Source organism: Bos grunniens, chromosome 19 (assembly GCF_055505025.1).
Source record: "Bos grunniens cultivar Pamir isolate PY7600 chromosome 19, Bosgru_T2T1.0, whole genome shotgun sequence".
NCBI classification, from domain to species: Eukaryota; Metazoa; Chordata; class Mammalia; order Artiodactyla; family Bovidae; genus Bos; species Bos grunniens.
In genome coordinates, this window is record NC_141183.1 from 8,349,954 (window position 1) to 8,361,232 (window position 11,279).

General features: G+C 50.9%; 1 protein-coding gene across 1 annotated transcript in view; it reads right to left on the reverse strand.

Annotated features, from left to right (window-relative positions):
• The window catches only part of MXRA7 (matrix remodeling associated 7), a 31,519-nt gene extending 23,851 nt beyond the window's left edge, over nt 1-7,668 (reverse strand). Inside the window, exon 1 of the mRNA XM_086356303.1 lies at nt 7,362-7,668. Coding sequence (XP_086212429.1) covers nt 7,362-7,652 — 291 coding nt within the window. The 5' untranslated portion in view covers nt 7,653-7,668. The remainder of the gene's footprint in view (nt 1-7,361) is intronic.
• Between the last annotated feature and the right edge of the window lie 3,611 nt (nt 7,669-11,279).

Consider the following 11,279-nt stretch of genomic DNA (forward strand, 5'->3'; position numbering starts at 1 on the left):
AATAACAGAACACAGATGGCCAGCATTTAAGATCTCTACCCAAGGAAGGGAAACCAGTTTTAGATCATGAGGAATAAAGATAAAGGACTGTCTGACCCTAGAGTAGGCTTACTGATTTTCATAGGAGGCCACTGGGCCAGAGGTATTTTCTTGTCCTGAGATTGATCTCAGACTCTGAGTGTTCGGCAAGTAAGAACTTGGCCAGGAGAGCGTTAATGCCGAGGTCACAGAATTAGGCCCTTGCTGAGGCCAGGCTCAGGGCTGTGTCGGCCAGATGGTTAGCAACGTCTGCGAGGATTAAACAGGGACAACCACCGGTGGTCCAGCGGTTAAGAATCCGCCTTGCAATGCCAGGGAACTTGGGTTCGATCCTTGGTCGGGGAACTAAGATCCCACATGCAGCAGAGTAAGTAAGCCCAAGTGCCACAACTAGAGAGTCCACGTGCCGCAACCAAAGATCCCACGTGACCAGCGAAAGATCCCACGTGACCAGCGAAAGATCCCACGTGACCAACTAAGACTCTGAGCGCCAGAACTAAGACACTGCCAAATAAGCACACGTGCACACGCACACACACGCTTGCTACCCAGGTCATGAAACAAGAGCTGATGGCTAGAAAGCAAACAGTCCCGGGCTGCAGACCTCCTTTTAGCTCAACCCCTCCGTTTTGTAGATGGGAAAACTCATACCCAAAGTTAAATGGCTTCCCCAAGTCTCCAGGGCTATTCAGAGGCAAAAATACTAGATAAGCAAGTTCCCTGAATTCTTGCATTTCGATTTCCTTCAGGCCATTCAATCTCATTGGCTATTCTTTAGCTATTCACTGCAGCCAGCAGAAAGGGACCCATGCGCCCACCTCCCTGGCGAGAGAGAAGGAATGATTGGTATCAGCATCCCAGCCTTCCTTTTTGGTTCGGACCAAGCAGCGAGGTATCAGAAGGGCAGCCAGTGGCTCTGTGCATCAGGGCCTGATAGGAGGAGGTTTCCGGACTCCTGTTCCATTTATCTATCCTCAACAAGGGCAAAACCGAGCGTGGTCAGACTCAGGTTGTTCCAGAAATGCTCTGGCCACTAGGGACTTGGCATTTCTCAGAAAAAATGTCCACCGGAGGTCTAAGTTGGTCTCAGCCCTTCCACGTTGTAGTCTGGGAAGGAAAGGGCTACAGAAGAGAAACTGTCTAAAAGTGAGCACGCTCAATGTTTTATTTCTAACTCTTTGAAGCCAGGCACTTTTTTTTTTTTTTCCTTAAGGTATGTTCTTTAGGAATTTACTTTTCCCATTAAGCAGAAAAATTTTAACTGACAGCTACATTTTTCACATGCAAACAAAACTCTATCGCTGAAAGAAAGAACAAAATTTAGCTGTTAGGAAAGCCCCAATTTCTTTCTCATATGAAAAAAATTAAATTATGGGCTTAAAGAACTTTGGGCTCCCCTGGTGGCTCAGACAGTAAAGAACCCGCCTGCAATGCGGGAGAGCTGGGTTTGATCCCTGGGTCGGGAGGATCCCCTGGAGAAGGGAATTGCTACCCATTCCAGTATTCTTGCCTAGAAAATCCCATGGACAGAGGAGTCTGGCAGGCTGCAGTCTGTGAGGTCGTAAAGAGTTCCATGGGACTGAGCAACTTTCGCTTTCAAAGAACTTTACAAAACATACCCTTTTACAAGACTAAATGTTGAACTCTGCTTTCAGCCTTCTGCGTCATCTTGTTTTGTTGATGTTCAGTTCAGTCGCTCTGTCATGTCGGACTCTTTTTGACCCCATGGACTGCAGCACCCCAGGCTTCTCTGTCCATCACCAACTCCCGGACTTTACTCAAACTCATGTCCATTGAGTCGGTGATGCCATCCAACCATCTCATCCTCTGTTGATGTACATTGTTGTAATTATTGTGCAGAGACTATTCCCATGATCTTTTTTTTAATTTTTAATATTTATGTTTATTTATTTGGCTGTGCCAGGTCTTAGTTGCGTGTGGCATGCTGGATCTTTGATATTCGTTGTGCATGGGGGATCTAGTTCCCTGACCAAGGATGGAACCTGGGCCCCTTGCATTGGTAATGTGGAGTCTTAGCCACTGGACCACCAGGAAGTCCCATTATTCCAGTTTTGTGTTCAGCTTTTTTCCCTTACTTACTTCTACCAATTTGCTAACATTTGGATTATTTCTGTCCCTCCACCCCCAGAAAACCACTAGATCCATTGCAGACTGTTTTTGTATCCCCCAGAATTCATATGCTGAACTGGGGGTTCAGCATATGAACCCCAGTTCTGAACCCCCACTTGGAGGTGGGGCCTTCGAGAGGCAATTAGGTTTAATGGGGTCATGACCTTGGGGCCCCATGATGAGATTAGGCCCTTAGTAGAAGAGGAAGACACCTGAGTGAGTGTTCTCTGTGCTGTGTGAGGACACAGCAGTCAGCTAGCTGGGAAGTGGGTTCTCATCTGGAACCGAATTTGCTGGTACCTTGATCTTGGACTCCTCAAACTTCAGAACTGGCAGAAATAAATGTCTGTTGTTTAATGATTTTTTTTTTTTTGGCCACTCCACAGGGCATTCGGGATTTTAGTTCCCTGACTAGGGATCAAACCTGTACCGCCTATGGCGGAAACATGGATTCTTAGCCAATGGACTGCCAGTGAAGTCCAATCTATAGTAGTACTCTGTGTTACAGGAGCCTGAGAGGCCCAAAGGACAAGACTCAAAGTGGTATGAACAACTGCCAGATACCTGTTTGGCCACCCACTAAATGGACTTCTGTTAGGAGAACAGAAAGTGGGGCTACATTGACATCACAAAGCTCAGGACACAAAAGAGAAAAAGAAAAGAAAATACAACAAAGAAAAAAAATTAACAAAGGTCAGGACAGATGATGGGGGATGGGATTTACCTTCTCGGTCATTCTGAGAAGGCTAGGGGCTCTGCAGCTCCCTGGGGGACAGACCTGTGGTGACAAGGCTGGTATTAAGATGGGCCCAACAGCAAGATAATGTCCGTCAGAAAGGCTAACAGGGGCCCAGCTGCATGGTGAGGGCAGACAGAGGAGGCTGTGCAGCTCAATCAAATCGGCACCCTCAGAGTGCCTGAAACACCAAGCCCTTTCCTGAGAAATTCCCCATCAGGTTCCTTCTTTCCCAGCACTGGATGTTGGAAAGTCCCAAACCTACAGAGAAGAATAATACAATGAACTCTCCTATACCCTTCCACTTAGATTCACCAATTGTTAACATTTTTCCATCTCTGTACTCTCTCTCCATACACACCCATGACGTGTGTGTGTATGTGTGTGTGGGTGTGTAACTATCTGAATCATGACATGTTATCCCTAGATGTTTCAGCATGCATCTTCCTAAGAACAAGGACATTTTTCTATATAATCACAATGTCCGCATCATGCTCAAGAAAGTGAGCATTGATACAACAAAATGATCTAATAAATCATTCATTTGAAACTTGATCCAGTTATCTCTAAAATATTCTTTATAGCTTCCCATCCCATCCAGAATCCAATCAAGGACCAGGTATTTCATTTGTCTTTCCTGTCTCTTTAGTCTCCTTTAATCTCTAAGCATCTCCCTGCCTGCTGCATTGCCCAGCAGCCTTAAGGAAGTCCCTTCTCCATTTCTGAGCAGATTGAGGGCCTGAGCACCAGGATGCCTGAGTCCTGGCTCAGAGAGAGCGATTCGACCCCTCTACTACTGAGTGACTTTGATCCTCTGTCCATGACCACTGTTTGGCATCCTATGATACAGCCCTGCTGGAATCCATGTCTCCGTTAGGTGAGAGGTCTGCAAATCCTAAATCTTAACCTGTACCTTGTGAGCTTCCCAGGTGGCTCAGTGCTGAAGAATCTGCCTGCCAATGCAGGAGACACGGGTTTGATCCCTGGGACAGGAAGATCCCCTAGAGAAAGAAATGGCAACCCACTCCAGTATTCTTGCCTGGAAGATCCAATGGACAGAGAAGCCTGGTGGGCTACTGTTCATGGAGTCGCAAAGAGTCGGACACGACTGAATCGACTAAACGACCTCAGCACCGGAAAGCACTGCTTCCTGGCCTTACAAGGGACCAGCTTTTGTTCTTGACATCATTCCCCATAATTCTTTGTGACGGTGGGCATGCCCGCCTCCATCCCTGCCCACTTCCATACTAATCCCTCAGAGAAATGACAGGCAGTTTAATAATACGACACTGCTCTCCGCTCAGCCTCCCTGGCCTGCCTGATCTAACCCCCTTTCCCTCAGCAGTTGCTCAGCCTCCCAGCCCATCCAGGGCCTTCATGCGACTCGATTCTCCTGCATCTTGGGGTCGCTTCCCCATGACCCACAGGCACAGCGGAAGGCGGCTTCCCTGGGCTCTGGATGCTTCTCAATAATCAGCTTTGTGAGCCCGGGCAGCAGCTGCCCCGGGGCCTCCCAGGCCTCGCCAGGAAGGAAGATGATTGGATTAGAAGGGGCTTGGTTAATGGAAAAAGCAGGGGGAGGGGAGAGGTGAGTTAAGTGCTGCTCTGCCAGGCTGGGGCTGGGCCCTCCTGCTCTCCCACTGCTGCTGTTCCCTTAGTGACAGACAGACCCGAGGCTGGCTGACGGCAGCCCCAAACCCAGACGTGAGTTACTTTTCCCAGCGGGCCTTCTGGCTTGCTCTCCAAGACGGGGCAGCACGGTCATCAGAAGAAAGTACTGGGACCTGCTCTTTTTCTCCCTTGCTGCTGCTGCTAAGTCGCTTCAGTCGTGTCTGACTCTGTGCGACCCCATAGACGGCAGCCCACCCGGCTCCCCCGTCCCTGGGATTCTCCAGGCAAGAACGCTGGAGTGGGTTGCCATTTCCTTCTCCAATGCGTGAAAGTGAAGTCACTTAGTTGTGTCCGACTCTTAGCAACCCCATAGACTGCAGCCTACCAGGCTCCTCCGCCCATGGGATTTTCCAGGCAAGAGTACTGAAGTGGGTTGCCATTGCCTTCTCCGTTTCTCCCCTAATATTTATTTATTTGGCTGCACTGGGTCTTAGTTGCAGCATTTGAACTCCTAGTTGCAGCATGTGGGATCTAGTTCCCTGACCAGGGATCGAACCCAGGCCCCCGCATTGGGAGCTCGGAGTCCCAGCTACTGCTCCACCAGGGAAGTCCCTGGGACGCGCCCTTGAAAATGCCCAAGTCCATTTCCGGACAGTTTCTTAGCACAGCTTCTTCCAGGGTAATCCCACAGGCAGCAAGGCAGAGGAGTCAGGAACAGCTGATATGTGTCCCCAGCACCTGGCCCCCGGCCTTATGCACAGTCGGAGTCACAGGGGCTTGATAGCTCAGAAGAGGCTGGAGAGCTGAACCCAAAAGGGAAGGGCAAGACCTCCAAGGGAGGAAAACAGATTTAATTCTCCTGTTGCCTGGATCATGTCAGGTCAGGACGTGGAGACGAAGGACGGACACACAAGCCTCAGCTCTCATGGTCATCCGCTCCGGCAGTGCATCAGGTTCAGCTCCGAGTTTGTGCCCAACACGTGAGCTTCCATAAGGTGCCTCGTCCTTCAAACCTCTACTCACCCTCACAGGGCTCACTTTCTCCCAGGGAGAGGCAGAAACGGCTGCTTTTTAAGCCACCACGAAACCCGTTACCTAGATATATTGCTGACAGCCTAGAGGCCTTGCAGAAACTTCTTTCAGAAGCACTGTAATCTGGAAGATCAGGAGATAACTGAGCACTACTAAAGGACTTTTTAAATTTTTCATTAATTAATTTTTGGCTGCACTGCACGAGTGCACTGCCTGGCATGCGGGATCTTGGCTCCCCAACCAGAGATTGAATCCAGGCTCCTGCAGCGGAAATGTGAAGTCTTAACCCCTGGACTGCCAGGGAAGTCCGTAAAGGACATTTTAAACTTCAGTCCAGAACCTGCCTCTGGATGAAAAGGGGCCAATGTGTTCACTGTAGGAACATGGCCGATTGAGAGCAAGTGGCAGCCTGAGAATAGCCCCTACGCATCTCCTGTTCCCAAGAGAATCCTAAACACAGGAGCAAAGCTAACACATCAGCACGTGTCCAAACCCTACCTGCCAACACCACAGGTGAGGGCAGCAAGAACAGCAGGGCCTCGGTGCTCCTTGGGAAGAATACAGCAGCCCTGCTCAAGCCGGTTAGAATACACTCTAATGACACAATTAGTCACCCTCTTGTCAAGCGAAGCACCTGCTCGAAGGGGGTCTGGAACAATTATCAGCATGCCTCCACCCAGCCTTGCTGCCTCCTCCTCCCGTCAAAGGGTTCTCTCCAGTATAAACCATTGTGTCCAGCAAAATTCAGAGTGGGCACTGCAGGCACGCTGACAACGCACCAAAAACCGCTCGCTCATGGTTTCCACCGTCCCGGCCAGCCTCCCTCACAAGGAAAGGAGCCCGGGAGTCAGAACAAGGCGTTCTGATCAGGCTCTGGGCCCTTGGCGCTGGCCCCAAGGGTCCAAGGGCGCTGAAATCCTGGGAATGTGCGGCTAGCAAGTAGATTTCTAATGTCAAGAGGTGCATCGGGGAATTCCCTGGTGGTTCAGTGGTTAGGACTCTGTGTGCGCTTCCGCTGCTGGGGGCCCAGGTTCGATCCCTGGTTGGGGAACTAAGATCCTGAAGCTCTTAGTTCTACTAAGGACTACCTCTCTGGCTATTCTGAAGCAAGACTGAGGGGTCAGGACAGAGCTGCAGGACAGCAGAAGCAGGAGGGTGGGCCTGGGGAGTGCTCAGCTGCACTGCAGGAAGGCTTTATCCTGCACACCGCACACTGGCCAGGCTTATCTGCAGCTCCAGGTGAGGTGTGCAGAGCACCATGCAGTTTGAAAAGGACAACAAAAAGGACTGCAATGGTCCAGTACTTTTCTTTCAGCCCCACCCAATGGGTTTCACACATAAATGACTCAGGAATCCGAATTCCAAATTGGCCTAAAAAGAAAACGCAGTTTTCCTTCTTTAAGTATTCTATTTTATCATATTACTATCAGGACAACCGCCATCCTTGAAGCCCTGGAAACAAGCCACATACACGTGCATTTGAAATCCCGTGGGCTGGAGGGTGAGGGGTGTGTGTGTGGGGGGGAGGGGGGTGGGTGTGACCCGTGCCAGGGGAGGAGAGGCCAAGCAGAGGAAAGCCAGCCTGGCGACAACCCACAACTCCGAGGCTCTGCCACACTTCGAGGGAGAGCTGAGAGTCTGCACGCCGGGACCTTCCCTTCCTGCCGATCGAGGGCTCTGCCCTTCTTGGGGCAACCAAGCCCGAGGCTGGGGGCCCGGTTCTCGGCTCGGCCGGGGGCGCCAGGGGGCGCCGAATCGCGGGGGGAACCGGGCCCCGGGGTGGGAAGGGGCGCCCGGGAGGGCGGGTCCGTACCTGCCTCTCCTCGGCGGCCTGCTCCTCCGCCTCCGCCGGCGCCGCCTCGGGCTCGTCCGGCGGCGCGGGGTCCAGCGGCCCCTCGGGCGCGGCCGCCGGCTCCGCGGCGCAGGGTCCGGGCGGCGCGGGCTTCACGCTGGCCTCAACCGGAGGCGCGGGCTCTGGGGGCGCGGGCTCCGGGGGGTCCGGGCTCGCGGCCGCCCCGCGCCTCACCAGCAGCCAGGCGAGCAGCAGGGCCAGCGCAGTGGCCAGCGCGGGCAGTGCGGCCAGCAGCTCGGCCGGCGCCTCCATCGCGCCGCGGCCACCCGAGTGCCCGCCCGCGGGGACCCCGAGGGAGCCCGCCTCGCCCCGCCCGCGCCCCGCCCCGGGGCGGAGTCCCCGCCGCGCCACGCCCCCGGCCCGCCTCCGACCTCCCCGAGCCCCCGGTGACTCAAGATGCTGGGGACAAGAGCCCTTTGGGAAGCGCTCTTGAGACCCAGGTAGGCCCGACACTTTAGGCTTAGGCTTCTTTTTAAAACTAGGGTGAAATACCCAGCACTCCGGGGTCCTTTTGGCATCATTTTAGCCCTTCATTTTGGAATTTTGTAATTGCATTTTGGAATTGCCAGGGCTTCCCTGGTGGCTCAGACGGTAAAGAATCTGCCTGCAATGCGGAAGACCTGGGTTCGATCCCTGGGTCGGGAGGATCCCCTGGAGAAGGGTATGGCAACCCACTCCCGTATTCTTGCCTGGAGAATCCCATGGACAGAGGAGTCTGGCAGGTTACAGTCCATAGGGTCGCAAAGAGTCGGACACGACTGAGTGACTAAGCACAGCCAGGGAATGCTGAGGGCAAGGTAAAGGCTGTAGGACAATGAAAACGGAACACCAGCTCTGCTTACTTTCAGCCACTTTCTAGACCCATCGCCAGCGCTTTTTCTCTTTGGGGTTGCCTTGATACATTCATTCTCACAGAGGACATTTCCAGATGCTGGCCCGTGCATGCCCCATTCTGGTCTGGACCCAGCAGGCCTCCACACAGGCCTCAGGGAGTGGAGGCTGCCCCCAATGACGGACTTCAAGGTCAAATTCGATTTTCTCTACAGTCTTTCTTCTTTGAATAATTCTGTAATGTAGGAGAGGGTGGAATGAAAGAAAAGACGTCTACTGTTTTTGCTTCTCCAGACCCTGAACAGTGTAGATTGGAGATAAATGTAACAGAAAACCTTTTTCCCCTACCACTCCCAAACCCTGCCCTAGTTATTTAAAAAAAAAACAGCAGTGGACAATTTGTAAGGTGCCGTGCCAAACACAGGACTGATATTGAAAAACCAGGCCCTGGGTTTTTGCTTAGGATGCATTCTTTTTTGGGAAAAGCAGTGTCTGAGTTGATAGCTGGTGTAAGATCCTGGACAGGGGGGCCTGGCGTGCTGCGACTCATGGGGTCGCAAAGAGTCGGACACGACTAAGCGACTGAACTGAACTGAGTTGATAGCCGATGTAAGATCCTGGAAGGAGTGCTTCTTTTTTAATTAAAAAATATATTTTACTTTTATTCATTCGGCTGTGCTGGGTCTTGGTTGCAGCACGCTGAATCTTGGCTGCAGGTTCTTCAGTTGTGGCATGGAGACTCCTAGTTGCAGCATGTGAGGCCTATTTCCCCCACCAGGGATGGAACCCAGGCCCTCAGCCACTGGACCACCAGGTCCAACCCACCATCACCTGTCCCAGCCAGTGCCTCTTTTTATTTTTTTATTTTTTTTTTGCAGTCAGAGTGCCTCTTTTTAAAAGGAAGATGCAAGAACACTCTCAAGCTTCCTCTTGAGCTCTAGTTACGACAAACAAGATTCCAACAGCAGGGTGAGCTTAATCCTGCAATATCACATAATGTTAGGGGGACACACAAAGGGAATTTTAGCGGAGGTTGATAAAAATGCCCACTACTCTGAAATGTGGAATGAGGTTTTTCTCCTGGCTACTAGCTTTTGACCAGTGGGGGACTTTCACCCAAAGTGTTTGGGTCTTATTTTTGTTACCTGTCTCCCCTGTTTTAAAGTGTACAGTTGACTCTTGAACAACATGCATTTGAAGTGCATGGTTCCACTTACATGCGGACATTTTTCCATTAAACAGGAACTGCAGTACTATGCAATCCGAGGCTGGCTGCAGAACTGTGAAACTTGGATATGGAGGGCTGGCTCTCAGCTTATCTTGAATTTTCCACTGTGCATAGGGAGGATTGTACCCCTAAACTCTGAGTTGTTCAAGGGTCAAGTGTATTTTTAAGAGGTCCCTTTGTGCAGACAAACTCAGTACACTCTGTTGACTTTCATATGAATAAGAATGAAAACAAGGACAAGACAATGCAAAAAACCCAAACCCAAATCAAGTTGCTTTATTTAAAACGATGAACAAGTTTCATCGCAGTCCAAGTTAAAAATGCCAAACCAGTGGCGGCTGTCCCCCAGCACTCCCAGGCATTTGGTGACAGTCCCCACAGGAAAAACTACAGCAGAACCAGCAGGCGCTCAGCGCACTTGACTTAAATGACTGAGGAGGCACCAGGTACTCGGCAGATGGTCCCAGTTCCTCTGTAGTGTCCAGTCTCCGTGGCGAGAGCAGGCGAGGTCAGTTCTCCTGCTCTCAGGAGAACAAAGGATGGGTGTGAGGTGTTCCAAGTTTCTGAACTTGAACTACAGATGAGACAAAGTTAAAAGCCATCCTGGGAGGGCTCCTGCAGTTTTGATGTATCATCATGACAGAAGCTAGGGGGGCAGGAGTGAGGAGAAACCAGACTCCACGTGGAACCATCAGCAGGACCCAATACACGTGACAAAACACTTATTTGTGGAAACGCTACATACAATTCAAGAAATCTACGGTCGCGTGTTTAAATGCCTACTTCCTAAACAGTACTTTTTACATTTACCGCAGAATCCCTGTTCCACTCCAACTCCTATCTAGCATCTTAAAGTATACAGAGGCAGAACCTCTAATAAATTTGTAAAGCACTTGTACCAGCAGTTTTTGTGCTGCTCCTTAAATACCTTTAGCTGATTTACAAAGAAGCTGTGTCCTCAGTTAAAAATACAGCTAAAATTATAATTATGTTCCTCTATGAAAATCTCATTAACTTGTACTTAGTAAGGGCTAGACTTGCTTTTCTGATCATGGAGATGGACGTGTATGGTTCTCCCTGCCCTGACCCGTCCGTAGCCCTTATGAACAGCACCCTCACAGTCTGTGAAGATCTAGGGGGTCAGGGATCTGGGTTTGTTGTCCCTGTGGTGTCTCCAACACCTAGAATAGAGCCTGGAGCGCCAACGTTTGTTGAACATTTTAATAATGAACAAATGGGGATCTACAAGTTGAGCAAAATGTGAACGATGTTCCTGTTTTTGGTGGCTCTCCCCTCACAGGTGTCACCTTCAACATCACGGCACTACGGACCTCAGAGGCACCTACCATTGTGCGACACTGGCCACCTCGGGCTGATGGTAAAGCCTTTAGTGACCTCCCTCATCTCCACAGACCCAGATGTCCTGGGTCCCTGACTCTGGTCTCACCCACCCCGATCCTCGTCTTCAGTAGTTATTAGTCTAGATCCTTTCTTCTAGGACCCAGCTTGTTGGTTTTTTAACATTTATTTATTTGGCTGCACTGAGTTTCAGTTACAGCATGCGGGATCTTCGATCTTCTTGGGGTAAACACGATCTTTAGTGGCGGTATGTGGGGATCTAGTACCCTGACCAGGGATTGAACCCGGGCTCCCTGCATTGGGAGTGCAGTGTCATAGCCACTGGGCCACCAGGGAAGTCCCCACCCCCATCCCCCTGCTATTGGTTTTAACATCAGCTGTCATCTCAGAGAATAATCTCTAAAAATAGTTTAATGTTGTATCTTTCTCCTTACTGTCCTTGGCACCACTCACAGGAGCAG